The sequence below is a fragment of the Ambystoma mexicanum genome, chromosome 6p (genome assembly GCF_040938575.1).
Source record: "Ambystoma mexicanum isolate Mex_15411 chromosome 6p, UKY_AmexF1_1, whole genome shotgun sequence".
Lineage (NCBI taxonomy): Eukaryota > Metazoa > Chordata > Amphibia > Caudata > Ambystomatidae > Ambystoma > Ambystoma mexicanum.
In genome coordinates, this window is record NC_090935.1 from 615,299,157 (window position 1) to 615,325,856 (window position 26,700).

Genomic DNA, 26,700 nt, shown 5'->3' on the forward strand with positions numbered 1-26,700 from the left:
CAGGCGGCCCGCTCCTCTTCCCAGGAGGCCTACAGAGGTCGCAGCAAGCAAGGGGGATCCCACCGTCATCGCCTAAGAGGCCAAGGCGGCAAGGCCGCCTCAAGGCAAGACTGACCTGGCCATGTTGTCGGGCCCCCACCGAAGCACCCCGGTGGGAGGCCGGCTGACGAAGTTAGTCAGCGTGTGGGATTCCATCTCCACCGAACGTTGGGTGCTGGACACCCTGGCCAACGGGCACTCGCTGGAATTCCAGAAGTGCCCTTGCATTCCTCCCGTGGCCAGGAAGAAGAATCATGTCCCTCAACTGCTGTTGGAGGTAAGGGCGATGCTCAAAGCTGCCATCGAGCTCGTCCCCTGGAGGCTCCGCTGCTCTTGAGTGTACTCAAGGTACTTCCTCGTCAGAAAGAAGACGGGCAGTTGGCGCCCCATCCTGGACCTGCGTCGGTTAAACAAATACATCAAGGTGCAGAAATTCAGGATGGTCACCCTCCAGCACGTGCTGGGACAGCTGGAGTAGGGCGACTTCCCATCGTCGTTGGACCTGGAGGATGCTTACTTACACATCCCCATTCTAAAAGGGCACAGGAATTTTCTCAGGTTCGTGCTTCAGGGACGCCACTACCAATTCAGAGCCCTACCGTTTGGACTAAAGTCGGCACCCAGGGTATTCACCAAGTGCCTGGCACCAGTGGTGGCGCGCCTGCGCCTGCAGTGGATCCACATCTACCCCTATCTGGACGACTAGCGAATCCGGGCAAGGACAAGGGAACTCTCTGAACACACAGCGAGGACCGTCCGGCTGCTCACGGAACTGGGGTTCGCCATCAACTAATCCAAATCCCACCTGGTGCCGTCGCAAGTAGCATTGTTTCTGGGAGCAAAGCTCGATACAGTGGGGCAATTGGCCTCCCCGTCAGAGGAAAGGACCAAGGCCATCCTGGGCAAGGTGCGGCGACACAGACGTGGCCAGAGTGAGGTCCATCAAGTCCCTGCTCGGGATGATGTCCTCATGCATCTATCTTGTACCTCATTGCAGACTTCGGATGCGTCCGCTACAGGAGTTCCTTGACACCCGCTGGTTTCAGGCAACGGGCTGCTTCGAGGACAGGATCCCTCTCGACGAGTTCCGTTGGGCGATCCTATGTTGGGGTATCCGTGCTCAACTCACTACAGGCACGGACTTTCAAACCCCAGTGTTTCAGGAGACTGTGACGACGGACGCCTCTCTGGAGGGTTGGCGGGCCCACACCAGAGATCTCCACACAAGAAGCCTTTGGCTCTCCGAGGAGAGGTCTCTCCACATAAACATTCTGGTGCTCCGAGCATTGTTCTGGGCGCTCAAGTCGTTCCTTCCGTCCCTCAAGGACAAAGTGGTGAGGATCTTCACCGACAACACCACCACGATGTTCTACATACGGAAGCAGGGGGGCACCAGATCACCAACCCTATCCAAGGAGGCCCAGGATCTGTGGCACTGGGCCGTCGCCCAGAGGATGTTTCTGGTTCCCTTCCACTTGGCAGGAATAAAAAACACCATCGCCGACTCACTCAGCAGGGAGCTGCGCTCGTGCCACGAGTGGGAACTACGGCAGGACCAGGTGGATCGGCTCTTTCGACGATGGGGCAAACCCCGGATCGACCTTTTCGCGACGGCGACGAACTCCAAGTGCCAGAGGTTCACCAGCAGGTTCCCGCAGCCGAGGAGCATGGGCGATGCTTTCTGGTTCCCCTGGGACGGCCTATTTCTATACGCGTTCCCTCCGTTGCCGTTGCTGCTCCGCCTCATCAACCAGCTCAAGAAGTCCAGGTGCAGAATGATCCTCGTCGCACCGGCGTGGCTGAGGCAGATCTGGTTCCTGGACCTTCTGGACTTGTCAGTCCCCACAGTCAAGCTGCCGGCAGACGCGGATCTTCTCTTCAGAGAAGGGGGCGCCATTCTCCATCACGACCCAAAGGCCAGGGCATCCTCAACTCTCAAGTGCTATGGACATAAATGGAAGAGGTTCTCTGTCTGGTGCCGTGCACAGAAGATTAACCCTCTGCGGATTACGGCCCCTCAAGTACTGCCGTACCTACTGTCGCTGGCCAAAGCTGGACTGGCTCACGCCTCCATCAAAATACATCTGGCTGCCATCTCCCGATATACCAGGACGACGGGACGGGCGTCTGGTCTCATCGCCTGGTGAAGGAATTTATGAAGGGACTATTCCGATTGTTCCCGCCGGTGTAGGCTCCTGCCCCGGCGTGGGACCTTAATGTGGTGCTGACCAGGCTCATGGGGGGGGGCCCATTCGAGCCTATGCATTTGGCGCCTTTGAAGTTTCTGTCATGGAAGAAAGCGTTCCTCGTGGCCATCACCTCCGCACGACGAGTTGGAGATATCCAGGCCCTATCTTGCAAGCCTGGATACTTGACTTTTCATGACGCGAGGGTGGTGCTGAGGACGCACCCCTCCTTCATGCCCAAGGTGCCATCGGACTTCCACCTCAACGAGCCCTTGGTGTTACCAGTTTTCTTCCCGTCGCCTTCGACACCGGCCAAGCAGACTTTGCACTCGCTGGATGTAGCTAGAGTGCTGAAGTTCTACGTGGACGGCACAAAGAGTTTTTGGAAGACGTTGCAACTGTTTGTGAACTTTGGGTCTGTGAATCAAGGGAAGGCTCTCTCGAAGACTTCCATTTCCAGATGGCTCTCCGGCTGCATCATGCACTGTCACCGATTGGCAAACCGACCGCTGCCCGGCAGTCCGAGAGCCCATTCGACCAGAGCGATCGCTGCTACTACGGCGTTCCTGTCTGGTGTGTCCCTGCTGGACATCTGCAGGGCTGCTAGGTGGAGGTCTACGCACACCTTCACGAGATTATACTGCGTCGATCGGGACTCCAGGGAGGAGTCCAGGGTCGACCAAGCAGTGCTGTGTAACCTGTTAGCTTAAGGTGAGCCTGGTGAGGCGGTAAGAATTGCTTAATGTTGAGTTTTGGATGTAATGCTTAATGTTGAGCCTTTGCCACCTCCCGTGGTGTGCATGTGTATACTGCTATGTATTTTATTCATGAGCATGTGAATCCATGCCAGACCCCATGCTGGAGAAGGAACAAGTTACTTACCTGTAACTGTTGTTCTCCAGCATGGGTCTGGCATGGATTCACATGCGAACCCTCCCACCTACCCCTCTGCGGCTCTTCACTTGGTCATACTGCCACTTTGCGTGCTACCAAATCTGAGGATGGCTGCCAGAGGCGGGGCTTAGGGAGAGGGCAGTCATTGGCTGGGGGCAGTATGACCCAGAGATCAGTGATTGGTTACTACTAAGAAAGACAGATCAGAAACGAAACTGATACTGATTTTTTTTCTTTACCGAGGATTCCCAGCCTGACAACGGGGAATATTCATGAGCATGTGAATCCATGCCAGACCCATGCTGGAGAACAACAGTTACAGGTAAGTAACTTATTCCTTCTTTAGAACCAAGCCATGCGGTCTGTTTTGGGTGTGGCTGGGCCTGGAACTACTTGGCCTGGAACTACTTGGCCTGTTTAAACCACACCCAAAAAGCAGAACACAGTTCGCGTTATTCTGCACTCCTGCAGCGTAACGCTCACCATGTTCAGCTCCTGCTCATTTACTTCTCCGGCGGCCCGATCTTGAGTCCTTGATCCGGATTCCATTTCTAACCTGGAAGAACAAGAACCGCATTAGCGAGAAATAACACTTACCTGTGAGTAGCCGGTCCTGGAACCATCCTGCGCTTCACTTACCTCACCCATCGACAGGTTTCACTGCAGCCTGCAAAGGTAAAGGAACAAGGACAGCGTTAACAACAATTCTTACCTGGGCAAGCAGCGCTTCGATCACTCATCACTCCGAAACATCGCTACAACCTGTATAAAGAAGGGAAGAGAACACAGGTTGGCAATTAACACAAACGGCGCAGCTCTCCGCATCAGTAACTCACCGTGGTTTTCGCCATCCGGCGCGGCAACTCCGAAAATCGAAATCATCGCTGTGAAAACAAAGACATTGTTATGGATCAGCGTAATGGAGCAAAGACACTAAGAAGACAGAGAAACAAAGGGAAAGGAAGAGACAGAATAAAGACTGAAAATACATAACTCGCCTGGAACACAGCAAGCAGAGTCAGTCACAGCCGGTCTGGACGACATAAGGGCATACAGACCAGTGAAGCAACTATGTCCACGGAACGCCCGCATCGAGCACGCGCCCCTGCACAGATATGCAGGACGGAGAGTGCAACGCACAAAAACCTAAGGCAAGCAATAACCCCAAGGGAGGGGATTTGGTCCAGAGGGAGGTGGGAGCCCATCCATCCCAGAACCAGTATCCTAACCCTCCATTCTCCTGTTATAGGTGCTACCCAAGGTCTGGCACGTAAAAAAGCAGAGAGAGGTCCAGGATAGCGCTTAGACGTCCATCCAGTATTGTGTGGCGCCCCCGTGGCTACCAGGTGAGCGTAACAATATTTGTGTTCAGTATGATTTGCCACAACTTAAGCACAGCTTCTTGATAGCTGCTTTTCTCAGCTCTCTTTTCAACACTATAAATCAGTTTGTATCTTTGTCAGGAAAACTTCCCTGCACTTCCGCTTGATTTATTCCCATGCCTTGTTTACTTCAATATGGATTCACCAGGCAGGTTTACTCGCCTGACTGACGGCTTTCCTCAATCAACGGTGCTTCTGGAGGTCTGGATCTTCTGACAACCAAAAGTTCACAATAACCTCTGCTGTTTGCAGGTTTATGACTTGAACAACTTTTCAGAAAATACACGATTCACAATAGTGCTATTCAACACTTTCATGTAAGCAATGTACTTCTTCTGAACATGCACCTCCAGAAGGGCAGCTCATTTGCCACTCTTGTCTTCCTGTAACACCAATAACTTAAAAAAAACATTTTATTTAATGTGCCTTAGCCAAACATTTGACTTTTCCCATAGTGCAGAATGCAAACCGATCAAAATACTGTGAAGCAGTAATAAAGGAAAATCAAAACAAAATTAAAAATTCAGCCCTCCCACCCAGTCCTCGGGGATATTAATTGCACAAACCCAGCATTTTTAGCAGTGAATTCCATTCTCAAACATTTCATGCCCTGAGGACAGCCGATGCCCAAAATCCATAGTCTGTAACCATCGGGAATCAACAAAACGCGCCAATGACTGTAACTTTCAATAAAGTTCCCTGGCATTCAATTAAAATGATACGTCTGTCGCAGTTCCAAATTACAGATGGAGCATACATCATGGCCCACTCTTTCTCTGCACCTACTAGACATTACATCTCCTGTCAGGAGTAAGTTTAGCCTAAATCTTAGCATGGCATCTCGACCTTTACCATACGGAAATCTGGACAGATAATCGGATAACACCCCCCCTAAGTTTGTCTACATATGATACACTCCCATGCAATGATAGCGAACGCATGGAATCTACTGTTCTTGTCCAGTCTAACTCATTTAGAGCTCTTTACCTTTGTTGGGGACAGTACTAAGTCTGCCAATATTTGTTATGATGGTAGTCGCAATTTTCATCAAACCTTTAATAAAGGGGTTAGAATATTCCTGATCTGCCTTGAAGAAATCCACAAACCGTGATCCTTCTCTCTGCGACTTGATAAGCCTATACAAATGTAAGAGTATCCACTCTAAACCAACCTTCAGGGACAGGAGACCCAATTCATAATGAAGTGCCACTATAGGGACAGACCTGGGTAGGATCAAGGCCTTTTTCCATATCCTACCCTCTAAGGTCTACCAATCCAACTTCCATGCCTGGGATTCAATGTCCATTCCATTCAGCAGACTGGGGAAACGTTCCCCTTATAAAGTGTTATTAGTGGGATTATGGAGAAGCGGCTAATTGGCTTTGAGTTATTTTCGTTTGGGCAGCTAGCTGATGCATTTTTGCTTTAATCCCCTCTTCCACCAAGCCAACATTCCGATGTACAGTTAATCTGAAACCCAAATATTTAGCTTCTGTTACTGGATGAATATTCTTTGCATAAACAAACTATATGATTTTTTTTTTGTCTGTTACAAAATCTTGATATAGTTGTCTTCTCAGGGTTAATCACCAAATCGTTTGCAGAAGTGTATTCACTCATTGCTCCCAGCAATTGCTGTAATACCCTGGTAGCGAAATCAAGGCGCAACACGTCATCTGCATATGCTATCCAGTTTTTCTACAACCACCAATTTTTGGTCTTGCTAGAGCATGCTTATCTAGTGTTTCCCCTTAGATCAGACAAATACAGGAGAAAAAGAAAGGGTGAAAATAAATATAGCCTTGCCTCGCACCCCTCTCTGTGGCAATATCTCCTGCAAGATCTCTGGAGTGTTTAATCAGACCTGGATCTTAGCTTTCTGATGTATGTAGCGCATGATTGCAAGTAATCCAGAGGGAATACCCCATGCCCTCAACGTTTGCCATAAACTATTCCGGTTCACTGTGTCCAAGGGTTTACTACGATCTACCATGGCCACAATCAGGTGGAGACCCTGCCTGCCAAGCGGTATCCCTAAATGCATTCACTACAAGCCCATTAAGAGCTGTGTACATCACTCGCTGAAATAGTCTGTGCCCTATCCAAAATACCCAGGGACTCTGCCGAACCTTTGAGTTGCCGAAGTACCGCATCTGCAAAGATTTTACTATCCGAATCAAGGATGCCGATCGGGTGGTAGATGTTGGATCGGCTTGATCGCCCTTCTTGGAGATCGGCATGGTTTGTATTTGTATTAAATTTTATATAGCGCAGAGTTCCAACTCACGGGACACTGCCTCCTTGAAATTATGTGCTTAAAGAGATGGAACAGAATCACAGACAAGGAGTCAACATCAGCCTTCAAAATTGAATTATATAGCCCATTTGGCCCAGCAGCTGTTGAGCTGGACGATTTACAAGTTCACGAACAACCTGGCAACATCTGAGTGAACCGTTTCCACATCACTCATAATCTTGCCAGACAGATTCAAAGTGAACACTCCACAGATCCTCCAACAGTATTAGTTTGGATGGAAGATTGAGAAATCTTACTGCCATTCACTACAGACCAAAAATTGCGTGTGTTCTTTGTAATTGTTTCTAACATGCGCTGACATTGATGTTGAAGCTTTAAATATCGATTGGCCCTATTCCAATTATGATATTCTATACCCAGTTCTTTTACCTTATAAAAAAATCCCTATCTAAAATGTCGTTACTCAGAGCTTATCTCTTCCTTAGTACTCTTTTGATGCCAAGTAGATTGATCTTATTTATGGCTAGAAATGTTCCTTATCCCTCTCTGTCAATCTGGAAAAGTGAATACCCTTCATTTGAATGACAGACGTAACTTGATGGCCGAAGGCCAACCGTCTTATGCACCGAATTATAGAAATACAGACTGCTATGCTTGATCAAAAAGCGGCCATTTTAAACGTAGCAAGAATCGCCATTTTGCTTGTTAACCATTGCTCATTGCTTTGTCTAAACTGCTTTGCAGCTTGAAATTCTTGCGAATTCTGCTTACTCTGCTCAACTGTTAACATTGTTGTCTGAATATGAAAGGGCAAGGTCGCGGGACTGAGGAGTTCGCTGAAACTCCTCATGAGTAGCCCAGAAAGGAATGCCCACGCTCCCTCTCTGTAGCCTTGAGGGAGAGCTGCAGGGCATTTAATCATTTCACAGCTGCCAGCCAGTCTCGTACTGTGGTAGAATATGTTAGAATAAAGCAACTAAAGGCTTGAATTATGCTCTTGTTACGGCCCCCCTTCGCAAAACCCTTTAGAGCGTGTCGGCTCCCAGGACACGAATAGTACCTCATAGATAGCAAAGCTTGGAATGTGACTCTTCCCTCGTGTGCAGCTTGCTTCCAAGAACAGAACCACTGTGTTCTGTTCAACAACTAGAAGATGCCTCCGCACTTTCTAATTGCGCATTGTTACTAGAATAGACATCGAAAGTGTCATAATTGTCATACCCGTCGGAAATGTCCATCGTCATCCCGAGTTCAAAGAAACTTCATAAAGGGGGGTGTTAAACAAGACATAGCTGATTGTATGATATGCATTTTGTATATATGTAACTGATGTACGTAATTCACTCTCTTGCGTCCCTCGAGGTCTAGGAAACTCACGTCGCGGGGCGTGAGACCACAGTTGGCCAATTGGGACTATTTTTGCTTGCAATAAACCCTAGCATTGGGAATTTGAACCTTGTGTCTGGCGCATCTTTTCGTGAATGGTTATTGCCTTGTTTCCATATCGCGAGGGACCCCTAGGGGCCCCTTTCAACTCCTTTCTGGCTTATCTAACTCCCATAGAAGGTTTTTGAATTTTTCTGGTTGCCACAGTTCTGTTAATTATCCCTTTTATGTGGCCCTAATTGATCTTTTCAAATTTTTGTTCAACCTTTGGCCATCTCTTTTGAACTTAACCACCTGATTTCCATTCCTATTCACCAAAAGATCCATATCATGCCCCCCTTCATTCCGCTATATTCTGTCTAACATTCTCAACATGTTGTCATTTCTCTGGGTTGGTCTTGCCTCATCCCAGAGCTACAAACAATCTCTTGAAAGGATTATGTAATCTATGACCAAGTTCCCATGATTTCCCACCCATGGAGAGGCTGGAGTTAGGTCGCCAGTTAGATTACCATTACATATGATCAAATCCCAATCATTAAGGAAGCTGAGCTATTTCTTACCATTTGCTTCCAAGTGGTCACTGCCATGTGTCCAATGATTGTAGTCTAGGCATCACAAGTTCAGGTCTCCTGCAATTAAAATACTTGTGCCTTCTCCCAGATCTACTAATTCAGACAGGATTCTAGATATTTCTTCCAAAAACGCATTCAAAGAGGAGTGTGAGGTGGTTATAATATAAATTGAGGACAACAATGCTCTTTTTGCAATGATTAATAAATAGCTCCATCTTTCCAGAATTCCATAATGGCTATTTTTTTATCATCTTTATTTTGGAGTTGCGACAGGCCGAATGATGATCCACCCGACAGACAACCACCTTTTTAATCGGTCGCAAGTTGACAAATAATGGGAAAACCGTCCAGCCTTAATTCTGCCAGGAGCCAGGTTTCTTGTAATAGAATTAAATCGAAGGAGCCAAAAATCAATTTACTTGTTTCTCCCTCAATAAAACTTTTATAATCCCTCGTATTCCAACACAAAACATCAAGGGCACTGTTCACTAAAGTAACACATTATTTTCCTCCAATTTTTGGAACACTTGAGTCAGAATCTCTGGTAGCAGAGACCACACCTTACTGCTACTGTTTACCCCTTCATCCTTTGTCTTAATCTGCTGTCCTGCTGGCTCATGGTCTTAATGTCCATTCCCACTTATACCCATATTCCTCCCAAGTATTCCTGATTCTTGATCTTTGGTTTGTTAGTGGAAACTTGGAACCTGTTTTTTTTTTTTTTGCTTTTTTTTTAGTGCTCCCCCTGCCGGCAAGAGAGCATTAACTCCCAAGTGTGACTGAAGCCCAATTTCCACTATGTGTAATGTCATAGGGGAAATTAATATAGTCCGTGTCGTAGGTTGAGAATAAATACAGCTCTGGGACTTCCTTTACCAGCTTCATAATCGATTCTCTATTCAGTTAGTTGTTCTCCAGTGTTGGGCAACTGTTCCATCCATATATGGGGCCGAACAAAGAAAGAATTAGAAAAATCATCCCTTCGATCTAAAACTTCAGCACCGTCGGACAAACCTGTACTGCCAATAGGTAACAGGCCCTGTGGAAGGGGCTCCTGCTCCAACACCCTTGTCATCGAGGCATTCAGAGGGCATGCCTAATTTACTTGATTGTCAACTGGTAAACTGTCGGAGAGGGGCCCGTTGGGTAACCTTGTTTCAGTTCCCTGACTCATATTTTTGTTTATTCTTCCCCATATGGAAAATCGAACCCTATTTTTGTATCAGTAATTTGATTTTATTTATAGTATTATTGACCACTTTGGCATGAACTGTGTCCAGAAGACATCAGTCCACCTGAGTCTGCACATGAACACCGCCCCTGGATTCTTAGAACTGCTGGGGTTCCTTCCTCTCAATTACCATAATCGGATGCGATTCGGGTTCTACCCAGGCATCGGTCTCCCTCTGAGTCAGGTTCTTTGACTCGAGCTGGGCTTCTATCGTGTCTTGCTGAATACTGATGACTTGCACAGTACTTGCTTTCCTTTGATACCTTACTTTCAATCCTACCTAATTTACCTCCAATTTCGTTTTTCTGACTGCCTTTCTCCTGCCGAGCTGTCTCCTCCTCACTATTATTTTGCCTGACGAGTCCAAGTTCCTCATACTTTCTAGAGCCCTTAAAATGTTACCCCATTTTTATTTTCTTCCCATTTCTGGCAGAGATTGCCTCAGAATGATCCCTTTCCCCTGCTTCCTGGCATCGGGAGGACGTCTCGGAAGGTGTCCTCTCCTTTGCCTCTGCGTGATTCGGAAGTCCCACATCTGACTGGATTGCTTGAAATACTACTTTAGAACCAGCTGCTTCTCCCCACATCTTTGGCCAAAATCTTAAGCAATGAATCTCCAAAGTTCTGTCTACTGCCTCTATGGGCTCCTCTCTAATCAGATTTAAGGGTAGATGGGCTGGAAGCAAACAGTGATGTAGTTCCATCATGTTAGAAACTTTTGACTTTCTGATTCAAAGACTCTGGTGGATGTGGTCTTCAATTGAAATTACTAATTCTTGCTTTATTTCGTCTGCTTTCCCACTACGGCATCCAGACCACATTTTATTTCACCCAGATCGGTCCCATTTACCAGGATGGTATCTCTTACGGTCTTGTAGAGATTGACTAAAGAGCTCAGCACCACATTTAGTGCTGATATGGTTGGAGCTGACCATTTAATTCTTTCATCCATTGCTCTGAGGGTTTCATGCAGACAGCCATTATTAGATGTGATTACGCGTCTGCAGAGTCAAAAGTCTGATGTTCAGTTAATATCGAGACTGGGTCGCCCTAAAGGCCTATCCCGACCTCGTCCATGTTCTTTGACCAAGGTCAATATTGAGAGGATAGCGCCATTTGCACTAATTCAAATCTTTCAACGAAATGGGAGGGCTTCTAGAATGCTTCCATCTCAACCCCCATTGACACATCCAAGAGTTCATATCTTCTCACACTTCTGGTCGTTGTGGACCTGCCTCCCAATATTATAAAGAAATCTTTCAACTTCCTTTGTGATTTACTAGTGGAACAGATGTTTCAGCTATTCCGCCCATCACTGCGATGGGTGGAAAATTATAGCCATTGTGTACTTGAGCTTTTGTTTGTCATGGTGAGACAAACATGTCTACACACACTTCCTTCTCCATCATAGCGTCCAAAGCCACAATCAAAATGTCACATTTGGAGCAGATTGCCCCTCTCTGAAATCCCTTGAGTTGAGATCAGGCTTGGCTGACGTGTTTCCCTATTCCTAATTTTGAAGGGAATATACACATTTCCTGCTACTTGCTCAGCACCTATGTGTGCCTGTTTTATAGCATGAGGAAAGTCGCTGTCCTCTCCTATTTGATCTAGCCTAATCAGAGCGGCATTAAGTGGTACTGGTGCAGCTGCCTCACTACCGCACCCAGCACTGGTGTCCCGTGGTGACCCTGAGGGTGCATTCTGCACAGGGGCCAGGGCTGAAGCCGTAGCCAGGGCTGTGACCATGGAGTCCAAACACATAGGCGAAATGTTCAGTTATTAGCACTGTTTGCAAAACCCAGAGAATTTTGCAATGGTTTATTCATTATTTAGCTTGGCTTCTGAATCCCTGGCTTGTGAGTTCAAGTGTCTAAGGCTACGATCCCAGTGTCTGCCACTGCGCAGATTTGACCTACACCAGTCTTTTACTGCATTGGGACGAAAGACCAGATGCCCATTATCTATAGAAACAGGCAGAGCAAAGTCCACTCAAATGAAATCTAATGGGACCAGCAGCGTAATAAGGCAGCAGGAGCTCAGACGCACCACGGCACTCAGTCCCTCCTCTGTCACTGCTGACAGCGAAGAATACAAAAGTCAAATATGATCTAACCTTGAGATACACCAGTAGAGTGAGAGCTAGCGCGGACTAGATGGCCGCACAGAAGAGGCAGATGAATATAGCTGATTTTGGCAGGGCAAGCCTGCGGCAGCAACAAAGGGTGCAGCAAATGTTGGTAGTCTTTGGAAAGTATAGGCACGATGAGACTTACCCGCCCCCCCGTCTTGCCAAACCGTTCACTTGCGTTCTCGTTTGTGCATGTGCCCGTGAGCGCGCTGGGTCCCAATAAATACTTTTGCACTGGAGATAGTTCAAAGAGGTACCTGCTCCGCTTTTTCTCAGTGTTTGAAATGGAGATCCTCTGCTGCCAAACTGCTCAATCGCGTTTACTTTAACGTGAGCCAAGTACTTTTGACTTTCCTCCTTTTTGGCAATGTGAGTTTTTATACCAGCTTTAAGTTTAAGAAACCATCAACAAGCTTCACCTTTTCTTCCTGTTGGATATATTAATTTAATTGCATCCCTTGTTGGTATCTTTTTGGCTTGGGCAAAGTTTGTAGAACTCTTGGCATTGTGCACTGCTTGTTTATTCACTGACACAATATTCAAGTCCGATCACTTGGTTTAAATGCTACAATGTTTTCTTCTGCTTTATGAAGGATTGTTCAGTTAGCTTTCACTTTAGAATCACTTTTAGACGTATGCAAAGGTATTTAAGCTGTTTTCGCAAAGCAGTTTTGCTCATGTGCAAGTGTTACTCTTGTTGCCTTCATTGTTCGACATGAAACAGTTTGGTTTAAAACAATTTCATTTGCATGCGGGCGACTCCTCGTGGCTACTGTTGCCTGCCTTTAATACGCAAAAGGGATTAGAGCGCTCTGCAACACTCACCAGCTTCTTCCTTTACCTTTTGATCGCTTTGTGTGCCTCAGGACTTCCACTGTTCTGGCTCTTCTTGAATGGATACACTTCCTCTCTGAAGTTGACTTTGTTCCTGCCACTTTAACACACAGCTCTGCTTGCTCTGGACACCACCTGGTGCATACAAGCCTTTAGTCTCAATCTCCTGCACACTTCCTGCTGCGCAGTATCTGCACCTCGGTTCACATGTTGGAAAATACTACTTTCTTCACAATTCCTGCTGTGCAACCTCTGCACTTCAGATTTAGGCGGGGGAACAGACCCTCTGCGGAACGGCAGCTGAAATCTGCCCTGCAGTGATCCCTGCACCCTCTTTCCTCCAACATATGCGTGGCCTGCTAACGTGCCTGATGAAGATGATGCTGCTGCTGCTATTAATGGCCTGCAACTGACGGGGCCTTTTTAGCCTCCCTGCCGCCCTCAGTTGTGGGTCATTTGCTTAACAAACTGACAAATACTGCAACATTGCTCTTGAGCCCCCTTCCTCGTCCCAGTACTGAGGGAAGTCCCCAACAACAAAATTAGGTTTTCCAGTCACCTTTTTCTACTTTTGAACTCTAGTTCATTTCTTTTAAATGTATTTAAGGAAACATCAGAATAATGTATTTGAAAAGAGGAAGGCAGTTCATTTAAGCTATTTACAGATTTCCTTTCACTATACTTCAACTATGCTATACGGACGACAATAAGCCATTATATGCCTTGGTATTTGCAAAAGGTGCTTTCCATTGGGAGACAAATACTGTGTCTCATCCCATGAACTCTACTTAGCACCCTGAGCCCTGTCTCCTCGCGCAGGGCACCACCCCCAAGGTCAGGATCAGGAAGCATCTACCTTGTCCCTGGCCACTTGAGAGGAGACTTTAGGCAGGGCTTTAGTGAGTTATCCATAGGATTCATCAATATTCAGTTTCAATTGACCTCTCTACGGTTTTCAATAGTGTTCATTACAATTGCCTTTGTCCTAACTTGGCTAATTGGGGGTTGCCTGGTGGACTATTAAAATTAATTTTGGGATTACATGAGTCCTCAGGGATTAGAGTGAGATTGAATAAAGATGCCCATCTATCCCACGGAATGGAGACTAACAGGTTTGAGGTAGGGGATGCATTTTGACTCACTGACTTATTAATATTTGTGTCGAATGTTGGGGTACTTCTACACTGCAGCATTTTTTCATCTTTTAACTCGGTTCTCTTAATACTGTAGCTCGCATATGCATATTTTTTTATTTATTTTTCTTCATTTCACACGCATCAGACTCCGTCTTTTAGTGCCCTTCGCAAATTTCTCAAATGAAAATGCTCTTATAATTAACCCAGCTAAAACTAGAATCTTGAAATCTTCCAAGTGGAAAATGTGCAGTAAGTATACATGGCTCTTTAACCTGCACATCAAATGTTGAACATTAACAGAAAATGCTGGTATTTTTCGTATTGCCTTGTATGAAAGTGCAGTGGTCACCAAATTAATATACGGTGTGGAACTGTGGGTAAAGGGAGCTTGTGACGGGTTGGATAAAATAGAGGCTCGTAATCGTGAGAAGAGTTTTATGTGTACCTAATGCAGTTCCGCTAGTAGCATTGTGTTATGAGTTTGGTCTTTTGTCATTGCAGGTGCGAGTTAGGTGGAGGCTTCTGTGTTTATCGCAAAATGAATGCCCTTTTGCAGGGTTTGTTGTAAATATATATGTATGGCCGGGAAGGAGGTTAAGAGGGGTGGGTTCCCCTCTTTTCTTGCTACTTTGAGCATTGTGAAACACTTAAGTGTAATGAATCACAATTTGAAGGATTTGGTGGAGAACAGAGAAAGTAGATACCGCCCTGTATAATCTTGATTTGTGTAAGACAATGGACCAACTGCATAAGTATCAGTCTGTCACCTCTGCCACGAACATAAAGAGTAAGTTTCCCCTTTTCTGAAAATCTTTCCAAACCGCTATTACAGAGCAATTTTGTTGCGTTTTAGATCGAATTTGCTTCCCAGTAGAGAGGTCCTTTTAAGACAGAAAGCGATCTGTAGCGAGGACACCTTCCGTCGACATTGTTAGGATGTGTAGATAATAGAAACCACGAAACACAGATTGCATTGTTTAAATTTTTAAAAAAGGTTTGACGTTAGATGTATCAATTTGAATGACTGTCTTTTAAGCATTCTAAGGTAATCGTTTTTCTGATTGTAATAGTATAGCTTTTCAAATGTATTAAGTGCCTTTCAATTATTTAAATGCGTTGTCATGGTTTATTATGCATTTTCTATGAATTGGAAATGTTTTGTTAAACCGTACACAAAAAAAATGTACTGCTTACTTATCAGTCATAACTGCTGTACTGCACTACAGATGGGAGGAAGATGGGGTGTGAGCACATAGCTTGCGAATGTACTAGTTAACCACCCATTGACTCTCCATGCTAATACCTGCAACCATTCCCACCCAGTACCTCTGCTGCCCACAAGACATCCTCATAGGATATTTGTGCAGGCTCTATCCAACTATATCCTCAAACTTTGATGTATAGAGTCTGCCAGTGTTATTTTCTATTTTTCAAGCAGTCTTTGCAGCTTTAAATATGCTCCTGATGTAATGTTATGTTGACAGATGTTATGTTGATTTTGTACTGCACACTGCTACCATTTGCATGGTCTCCCAGTGCTCATGTGGCTATAAGGAAAGTGGGTAGGATTTGTTAGTGGGGAAGAGAGGCATAGGATACAGGTTGTTCTCATTTGATGTGTGCAGATACTGGCGTCTGTACATGTGAACTTTCTGGGTGTGCTTTATGTGCACTTTGCTTGTTGTGTCGGGAAGGGTGGCGTCCAGTGTCTGGGATGTTTGTCTGCATGTATTGTGTATGTAGTTTGATTAGCACGGTTTGGGGTTTGTGTGTTGTTGGTGGGTTATTCCACTGTGGGAAAGAGCGGGGTGGTTGGTTAGTTGGCTTCTGGTGATTTCCAGGTATTGAGTAGTGTTCTTGTCCTTTATTCTGTAGTTTCCCACGTTTGCATTGGTCTAGGTGTATTGTTTGTAATGGCGTGCATCTGTTTCTCAGTGAGTTGAATGGTCAGGTGTAGTCCTTTTCTGAATGTTAGGTGGTGGTCCGTCCTTATTTCCTTGAGTTCCATAGTTTGGCTATCAGAAGGCAGTTCCTTCAAAATGTCCTTTTCTCGTAGTGTCTTGTTTCCATTTGAAGGTCGTTGCTCGATCTCGAGTCTCTTCCTGTTTGGTAACGGGTGATTTTTGCTTGGAGTAATAACTTTGTCCGTGTAGTGATTTATGGGCAATAGAGAGGGCTTTGAAGTTAATGTGTTTCTTTATTGGCAGCCCTTGTAGACTTCTCGGGGCTGGTGTGATGTGTTCTCTTCTGTTTAGTCTCGTGAGATGTCTTGCTGCAGTATTTTGGATGGAATCTTTTTATTTTTTTTTTATTTTTGAGGTGTTATAGCAGTCCAAGTAGAGATTAGCAAGAATGGACTAAGCAAATAGATGATCTCAATGGTTCTCTGTGAGATATTGAGACCAGGGATCCCCCTTATTAGTTGCCGGACGTGAAAACTTTGTTTTGCTTTTGTGTTTCCGAGAAGAAGCTGTTGTCCACGTGGATTCTCAGATTTTGTACCGGTCTGTCTCTGGTTGGGTTCCCATGCTCGTTGCCAGGTCAGTTATGCCTGGGTTGCATGGTCTTGCGTTAGGTAGATCATTATTTCTAGTTTGGTTGGCTTTAGCTTGAGATTGTTGTTTGTGATCCATGTGTATGTCAGTGAGGCATTTGGAGTGTTTTCAGGGTCTCTGATATCTTGCAGATTAATTGAGTGTTTGCCTAGTTGTTGGCTGTGAGTCTGTCTTTGAATGAGTTTCATTGGGGTGTGGAGGAGGAGTTATATAGATGTTGAAGAGAAGAGGGGAGAGGCTTGAGCCTTGTGGTACACTGCAGGTGATGTGTTTGATGTAAATGGCATTAGTTGTGTTTCGTTTTGGTTGGTGAGGAAAGATTTCAGCCATTGTAGTGCAGCGCTTTTAATGCCACATTCCTCCAGTCTCTTCATTATCATTGTGTTTGATTGTGTCAAAGGTGGCTGATGTGTCCAGTGGAATGAAGGCAGATTGGGAGCTGTTGTCTGCGTTTATTTTTATGTCATCCAATATGGAATGTACATTAAGTTCCTCTCATGGGTCTGAAGCCCACCTGGGATTGGTTCAGTACTCCGTTGCTTTCTACATGATTGAGTAGTTCTTTATAGATGTGGTTCTCTAGGATTTTGTTTGAGTATGGTAGATTTGATATAGATCTGTAGTTAGGGTCCCGTATTTCCCGTCTCATCTTTTGGGAAGGGCTTGACGTGCTTGTCTTAACCAAGTGTGCCTTCAGCCACTTGATGTACCAGCAATCTGTCCTCATCTGTCCCTCGCACTGAAGTTCTGTTGAAAACCAAGCATTGGCTGTTATATAGGTATTAGTCGTTTGCCAGGTACTTTTAATCAAATACCCAAGTATTCGCACAATTTGCCAGCTATTGCCATTTTCTGGCCAGGAAGTAAAAGTACAGCTGTGCTTCACCAATTCTTTCCATGCCCCACAAAAACTATTGTCTTTGGCAATGCTAGTTTCTGAATGTTGGCTCCTCTGGTTAGGAAGTGCATGTAAGCTTAAAGCAGGTGAAGCACAACACGTTAAGTCTCCATGCTTATGGATCCATATTGGGGGTGGGAGGCTTGCTGGGGGGCAGGGGGGTTTGCATTGAGTTTTCTACATTGGAGGAGAGTAAACATGCATGGACCGTATAGCGCCACACTGTTGGAATGTGCAGTCCATTTGCAAGAGATCTTATGTTAGCTGACAATAAAAATGTTGAAGGATTTTGGCAAGTGTTTTTCACGTCCTCGGAGTAGTGACATATTTCAGTTGCACTCTAGGACCTGCTCGGATTGCATTGTTAGTGTTTGCAGCTGCATTCTGAAACTATTTGAGTATTGTTGAAACAGTGAAAAGTACCATTTTTAATTCGTGCTTAGTTTCTCATCTAAATGTTTCTAATTTCTTTGATTTCAGACTGAATCTGGTTATGGATCTGAAACAAGCTTACGACGACATGGCTCTGTTGCATCTCTTGTATCGGGAGCCAGCGGGTACTCTGCTACATCCACCTCCTCATTTAAGGTTAGTGGTTTAAATACTTAGTAAGATTTTAATTAAGCAGGCTCCAGGTGGGATTTCTCCCTTAGTCGTTGTTGAGCAAAGTTTGCATCCCGAGTAGTAAGCAGCCCTTCCAGTCACCCCATATTCAGAATATGGGTTTCATCCCCCAGCGTGCTGTGAAAATTAACTAAGCTGGCTGCTTTAAAATATACGTGGGTAGACCGTATCGTAGTCCCCTCTGGGGCAAGACCAATAATTAGAATTGGGGAGACTGCCATATATCAGGGATTTTAAGCATATGTCTGGGGGAGAATAATTCAGTATCTGAATGCAAAGCGGTGGTTTCTGAATTGTTCTTCCCTTTGGACAAGGTGCTTCTTGGACTCCTGACCCTTGGCTATTAATAATTTTTATGTATAGTGATTCATGCTGGATTGTGACAGATTCTTGGAAATTTAATAGGTGATATTGCCCAATTTAATGGTACTCTATCAACATATAATAGATGAAGGGATTCAAACCTGAATCTGGCAGACTGAATGCAGATGTTTAAGGCGAATTATAAACTCTCTGAACCCACCTTGCTGGCCAGAGTTTGAGTTTTTATTTTAGCATTGCCTCCACATTTTGTTGGTTAGGTCTTGATTTCTTTCCTTCATACAATTAGTGCACTAGTATTGTGACAATTTACTGACGAGATCCATAATTTGTCACAATTTGCTTGTCGGGACAATAGTGCTTACTTACCAGTTTTGTTTTTGTCACCATTGTAGCTCTAGCTTCGTAGCACTTCGGTAGTGTGCATACAGCAAGTTATTACCAGTAAAAAAAAACAAGGGCTTTTTCAAATGTGCAGAATTTCCTGCAGTATATACATAGTTATATGATGTCCACAAAAGTAGACATTCAGCATATTTAATTTTGTGTAAATCATATTTTCATCCTTCTGAACACATTTGAATTTGTAACTCGTTTTCTTGGTTTGTCATTTCTTCAGAAGTTAAATGTTTCATTTTGTATTGTCTGTGCAGAAAGGACACAGCTTGCGAGAGAAACTGGCTGAAATGGAAACATTTAGAGATATCCTGTGTAGACAGGTGGACACTTTACAGAAATACTTCGACGCATGTGCAGATGCAGTGTCCAAGGATGAGCTGGAGAGAGATAAAGGTAAAACATGCGTTCGTTGCAATTATACATATCAATTCAGGCACTGTCAACAGCAAAGTAATTTTGTACAGAACTCTTTAGAAACCATTGCTTCCAAGTAAAAAAAGAGAACGTTCCTCAAGGTCTTTTTCCTTGCATGTCTCTTTGTTTTTCTTATCATGCATATTTCGTGGCACCAATTTTTAAATGAATAATATTTTCAAAGTCCATTGTATTAAATAATATTAGTGTTCAAAATAACGGAAGAAAAAAAAGTGACTGCTTTGGGTTCTGGCACTTAATAGCCAGAATAGTTCGTATTAGGGTAGTGGTAAAGAGATAGAGGCAAAGGATTAGGGATACAACTGGGATTGGACAAAAACGATACGTGGTTTAGTTGGTAATGATGATGGTGGGGGCATGAAGTTTTGTCCCTTTTTGAGGGTTGTTATATAGTGTATAAAGTTTAACATTGAGGATGTCGGCCAAGATCATTTCTGGACTAACCTATTTGGTGCAGAATCTATCGTTATCACTGCAGCTGCTCACGATGTATGGAATGAAGCAGTTAACATTTATTAAGAATCACAGAATTTGCAACATTTCAATATACTTTTTTATTAGTTACATATATGAAATGTATTGCAACCGTTTCTTATATTCATGTTTATCAGTTATATTCTGTTTATGTGCTTAAAGTTTTATGTTTAAACTAATGCACAATACAAAAAAATCGTGTTAAATAGCCAAACGGTTGAGGTGGTACCTCTGGCTAAAAATAGATTTACTTTATGGAAAGATAGTGCCCAAAAACCTTTCTGGGCCTCGTGAAACTGTTTAGATTCACTGACTATGCATTTTCCTCCATCTAGTGATATGTCCACATTACATATTTTTCTTCATAATTAATAGTAGGCGTCCACGCCATACTCTTCATGAGCTAGTACCCATACGGCCCCTTGGTCCTTGGGCCATCAGATTGTTTAATCCCACCCCCTCGGTATGGTCACAGGAGTGGGGTGCAAACTATAAACCTTTGTGTGAGGCAGACTGAGCAGAAATTGGCATTGTAGGTCCTCTGCATCAACACAACTTGCATAAGCTGAGATTGATTGTGGAACAGGCTGCAGCCTTATCACCTTTCACAGATCTAGGTGTACATGGGGACAGGTCATTTAAGAGTGAGTAACCTACTACATGTAATCTTACGAGGTCTCTCCCCTGCCCCCCCCCCCCTGACCCCCCCAAGGAGTGGCTAAATGTGCAATTGTCGTAGGTGACTGCAGGAATTGAGGCAATGGATCCCACTTATTAGACTTGCGTAATATTGTGCAGTCTACTTGGATACTATCAAAGCACTAGCCTCCACATCCGTGAAGACCTTTTGCATTTTTAAAACTTAATCATGGGGGATTCTAAGATGGCCACTGTGATTCCACCAATGTAGGGAGTGTGCTCCTCCCAGCGGTCATATAAGAAGCAATAAGCAGGGAGTAAGACCCACCCACACCCCCCAATAAGGGTGCTGAAGTGGGAAGCCCCCACCCAAGGGGTGCACTATCCCTGACATCCAAAACCAGAGCGTTTTGAGGCAGGAATCGATGGTAGATAGAGGCGCGCAAAACAAGCGTTCCGAGATGCCAGAGTGAGGGACAGAGCCTGCCCGCAGGCATGTGGTTCATAAGGGGCAAGCAAACCCGCTGCAACATTGATAAGGACATGGGAGGTGCCCGCCCACGGGTGATCTCCCTGCGCAAGCAGGGGACTTCAGGTAAGAAAGACCCCCTGCGGCTGCCCCCCTCAGGACGACCAACAATATGGGACAATTCGACCGTGGCCTATCCGGCACAGGAGAATCGTGGCGCGAGACCCGCCATCCCAGCCACCCGATGCAGTTCAGGACCCTCTGGTCGGAGGGGGAGCGTGCCACGCTAGGAGGCTCAACCCCCACCCCGGCACAGACCCGCCGGCGGGGGGAGGCGACCAGCAGCGGGCCCCATAATGGGAAAGCACTTGCCTCTACACGCTCTCACTCCCTGTCAGACTTGGCCCAAAGGCTAAGGGGCTGCCTGTAACACAAACCCTAATGACCAGCTCCCAGACGCAGAGGGCCCCAAAGCAAGGCCCCATCAGCAGAGAACCCCCCCCCCCCCGGCTATATATTGGGGAGGAAGCGGGGTGCCTGACAATGGGGCTGGGCCACGGGAAGAGGGTGGTCCTGGGCTTATACGAAGAATGCCCCCACCAACTGCCACCCGCCTGAGGGGCTCTGGGTGACCCCCAGCAATAAGGCCCTGGAAGATACCCACGAGAAGGTGGATGGGGGGAGCAGCAATCCTTAGGGCACAGAATACCAGCCTCCTGAAATGGGTAAAGCCTCCCCCCCCAACCCACATAATAGCCAAGGGCCACAGCTTGCACTTGAATACGGACTGCCAGTCGCGCCAGAACCCCCCCACCCCCCTCCCCCTTTCCCCCGAGACGTCCGGGGAGGGGTCCACCAGGGAACTTAGGAGCCAGAAGTCCTCCCTGACCACCACCAAAGCCGGGACTTAACCCACATAAGAGACGGGATAGGCAGCACCATAAGTGCTGTACAGTCACAGCCCCCAAGGATTTGGGGGAGGGAGGGCGCAAGCTGAGGCAACGAGAAGCTGGCCAACACGGCGGAGGGATTGGGCACAGCAGCCGAGGCGCAGCGACGGCCCTGTCGCACCAAGAGACCCAGACACAGAGGCACAACCCGGTAAGAGCGAAGCGAATTGCAGGAACTGAAGCCTCTCGAAGAGGACCCCAGCTAATCCAAAATTCAACAGAGCGCTCCCGCTGCGCCCCCCACCCAGAAGGCAATCACTAAGGGTCCCCCTGATGAAATCAGGTTACAACAGAAACCGGGTTGGCGACAGACACCACCCGCTTGGAGCTTGCAGCCAGCCCCTCCAGCGAAAGGACATTCCTATTCTGGCGGGAGAGGGGGGCCACAGTCCGGGGACATACTAGCCCCACCAAGACAGTTGAAATGTTGCAGAATAAACACAAAGAGCACAAAGCGGGGACCCCAGTGGCCAGTTTCTCCAAGAAACAGGATGGTACGCTGCAGAAGCGGTGGCGGAAGGAAGGGGAGACCACGATAAGCGATCACTTGATTCTCACAGACCCACCAGGGTTGGAAGAACCCCCAGGAATAACTCAAGGGCAGGAAGTTACAAGCAACCTGCTCCAACTATGCTTTAAGGCGATTAGTGATCAAATCACACATAACTTGCAAACTCAACTGAGCCTAATACTTACAGACCTAGCCCAATCCCTCCAGGAGATCAAAGGTGAAATAGCAGAACTGGGAGGCTGAGTAGACACTAACGAAAACGCTATTCAAGAACTCACGGAAGATACCCGCAAGATTGACGCCCTAGCCGAACAGCTTGCAGTCACTACGCACAATCTTGAGCTACAAACCGAAGACCTTGACAATCGCTCCAGAATATTAACGACCAGGGTCAATGGGCTACCTGAAAGTGTCAGTGACCATGTTCTATGCAAGACTATGCAGCAAGTTTTCAAGGGCTTAAAACCGTGGGGGTGGTGGTATATCCTCCTCGATAGGATCCTGTAACGCTTACCTTAGGCTCCGCGGGAACACCTCTACTACTCTTCTCGGGGTGCGTGGTTCTCTCACTACTTCCCTGTTTAGAGTTCTATGAGTTGAGAATCTCTTTTTATGTTTTGATGAGCTATCCGTCCTGCATCTGTGCAGGGGCGCAAGTCCTGAAGATCGGATTGAATGAGAGCGGGAAAGGAACCAACTCGAATGGAAGGGCTAAGGGAGTACTAATGCCTCAGGAGGTAAGTTGTATGCTAGAAATGCACCAAGCCAGTTATTTTCCTCCAATAACACCAGAGGGTCTCAGGGAACCAGCAACGTGTGACTCTACATTTACTGTATGTTCCTACGTGTGTGTGAATAAACCATGTAAAACAAAAGAGCTGCTGTGACTAGACAGCCCAACTACGGAATAAACAATTAATGTGCAGTACCACAGCCACAGTAAATTCCTAGTGACACGAGCGACTAAAAGCTCGCTTACTAACCAAACAGGCTAACGAGAAAACTAGATGCCAAAATAATGCTTCACAAGAAACTGTACTTGCTGTGCGAAGAAACAACACGGACAGCATCTCCTGTTAATTCCTGACAGAACGCTCCTCCTCACCGGACACTCGGAAACTGTGAACTGACGGGATTCAAGTGGGAACTAGGAAATCTACAACAAATGTGAACTGAGAGTGACACAGGCACAGGAATTTTCAATGACAAAAGGGAAAACTAAGGACAAGAAATTCCTGTCAGAAACGAGCTTAGGTAAGCGTCCGCTAACAGCACGAGGACGCGAAGCGCAGCTCCACCGAGGGGAGGGGCTTAAATACTCGCGGAGCCTGTACTACTGGAATGCTCCGCAGGATTCAGGGACGGCCACCTGGCGGCCATGTTGAGTAAAGCGGAATAGTCTGAATCACAATTGGCCACTGGGTTCTCCCTACTCATAGCCCAGGAATGATACACAGCAGCCCAAGACCTTTTGGGGGAAGTCCTATGGAACGATCCTGTGATCATGACAGATCCATCGTGTGGCCCCAGTCAGGGCAGAACCAGGTGTGAGGCCCCAGGGAAGTAGTAATGGCTCGGCAACTATATGATCAAAAAGAAGCTATTCTGCTAGTGGTAAGGAAGGCGGCTCCGGTGAAAATAAACGGCACCGAAATCCAGCTCTTCCAGGACCTGTCCAAGACCACGCTGGCAAAAAGGAGGCAAATGGCCCGGTAACAAAGGCCCTGTACCAGGCACAGATCTGTTACAGATGGACCTTTCCATTTGACAGTCTTCACGTGGGAGGGCTGCCAACATTGCGTAATCATGCTGGAGGAAGGGCTTAAGATTCTGAATATCTAAGAGGAAAGGAGGGGGGGGGCACGAGAAGCACAGGCCAGGAGGCCACCGTGCGAAAGGCTCCAAGAGAAGCCCTGGGAATGGAGGAAAGTAGGAGAGGCAAAGTCGGGAAGCAAAGCCCCACAGGGTTCAGAGGGTCGTCGGCCAGGGTCCCTGGATTGATCGAAAAGGCCCATGCAACAATAGCCCGGGGGCTAGTGAAACATAAGAGGGTGACATACAAGGTGAGACCCACACATCTCTTGGGGGGATGCAGGGGAGAACAGTCCATAGGGGGACCGCCCACAGAGGTGGGAGGGATTGACACAGCACTTGGAATCGGGAGAGGGAAAGGGAACTGCTCTTCCCATAGTCATGCTTTCCGGGTGTTTAACGAGACTTGGCTACCATGGTGGAGTCCATAGGGGTTTTGGGGGGGGGCGAGGGGTGAGCCAAGTTTAGCAGGAGGGAAGTGGGGGGGGCGACAAGCAAGGGGAAAATCGACTGGTCACAAAGAGGGAATGGGTAAAGATCAAGGGATAAATCTACTCCCCTTGAACGTTATAGGGGTTGAATACTCCGGCTAAGAGACTGAAATTGGAGAACCTCCTTGCAGAGACGAAATATGAAATGGTGACACTGCAAGAGACCCACATCTGCCAGAAAGACGAGGGTAAATTGAGATTAAAGGGCTATCCTCATCCCCTCCAAGCAAACGACAAGGGAAAGACGCGAGGGGTTCTGATAGCTATTAGACAAATACCTGATCTGAAAATAGAAGGGATGAAGGTAGATCAGTAAGGGAGATCCCTGTTTGTCCAGCTTCAATGGGCAGGAAAACTACTCACGATAGCAACGGTGTATGCCCCAAACTCGGGCCAGGATGGGTTTCTGCGGGTGGGCTATGCAGGACCTAGACCAGTTTACAAGGGACAGCTCATTGTAACTGGGGACTTTAATATGGCCTAGCACCCAAGTAAAGATGGAAGTGCGGGCAAGACGCCCACGTCAAAGGGCCCGTCCCAGAATCTGCGGACCAGTATAGATGGGTACCCTTGTTGATACCTGCCACAAACTACATGGAGCTAAGGGATACACATTTTTCTCCCATGTCCATAGAACATTCTCAAGAATTAGTTACATCTGGGTATCCGTTACTCTGCTATGCCAAGTCAGGCGTTTGGAACTGGGGCCCATAGCCCTCTCAGACCATGATCCCCTGCTGATGGAACTACAATGGGAAAGTGGTGGCTTGGGCTGTGGCAGTTGCAGTTCCCCCGACATCTGAGAGACTGGGTGATCAGCGATGACATCCGGTCTTTCATCCGCACATTTTTCGAAAAGAAAAAGTTCCTGTCCCTACAGGAACAGGTTGTATGGGATGCCTTTTTAAAGCGACCATGCGGGGGGTGGGGGGGGGGTGCTCAAAGCAAAGTCAGCCCTCCAAACCAAACAGGAGAAGGCCCTACAAACAACCTAGAAAGACACCTGACAGAGGTGGTGACTTGGTACCCTGGAGGCCAAGCGGGCAGAAAAATCATTGCTGTATTTGAGACAGTGTGATTACATCCAGGCAAATAAGGCTGATCGCCTCTTGGCTAGGCTGGTGAAGAAAAGGCAGCGGGAACAGTTAGTTCTATCCGGCTACAGGGGTGGGGGGCCAACGAAACCAGTGTCTGAGGAAATCCTCCAGGCCTTCATGGAATTTTACTATATTCTGTACTCCTCAGAGTCCCCCGAGTGGGACCAACACGAGTCCTTTCTAAGATTTTGCCCGCTGCAAAGAATAGGACAAAACCAGAGTGACGCCCTGGAGAGCGAGATCTTAGAAGACGAAGTTCAGGCGGCATTAAGATCTTTGCCCCTGAACAAAGCTCCCGGTCCCGACTGAGTCCCTGCATTGTTTTAGAAAATGTTCCAAGACGCCATAGTCCCCATTTTGATAGCCCTCTACAACTCAATCTCCACTTCGGGGCAAATCTCACGCTCCATGGACGAGGTCCTCTTTTCTAAACCTAATGAGGACAAATCCCAATGTAGCTCGAACCACCCGACCGCGTTGATGAATTTAGACGCGAAAATCTTTACTAAAATCTTGACCACTAGAATGGATAAAATAATTCCTGAGCTGACCCATCCTGACCTATCAGGCTTTATCAGGGGGAGACAAACATTCGACAACTTATGGCGGCTATGCCACCTGATGGAGAAAACAAATGGAGGCTACACCGCTGGGTTATTGGTCCTGGACGTAGAGAAGGCCTTTGACCGTGTGGAATGGTCATTTTTTTTTCAGCACCATGGAGGCAATGGGGTTCGGTACAGGCTTTCTCCGCCTGATCCGGGCCAACTATAGCTCGCCGCACATCAAGCTACCCATTAATGGGTACATGTCCCAGGTGATTCTGGTAACCAGGGGCACCAAACAGGGATGCCCTATGTCCCCAATTTTATATGCGATTTATCTTGAACCGGCCCTAGCCAGGATCAGATGTGAGGCGAGCATAAAAGGGATCGTGTTCGGGGGGGGGGAGGAGCACAAAACTATAGCCTTCG

General features: G+C 46.6%; 1 protein-coding gene across 2 annotated transcripts in view; it reads left to right on the forward strand.

Annotated features, from left to right (window-relative positions):
* Nucleotides 1-26,700, forward strand: part of CERT1 (ceramide transporter 1) — a 1,636,484-nt gene that overhangs the window by 379,727 nt on the left and 1,230,057 nt on the right. For both annotated transcript variants that reach the window (XM_069627469.1, XM_069627468.1), the window contains exons 4-5: nucleotides 17,985-18,092; nucleotides 19,103-19,241. In XM_069627469.1, coding sequence (XP_069483570.1) covers nucleotides 17,985-18,092; nucleotides 19,103-19,241 — 247 coding nt within the window. The remainder of the gene's footprint in view (nucleotides 1-17,984; nucleotides 18,093-19,102; nucleotides 19,242-26,700) is intronic.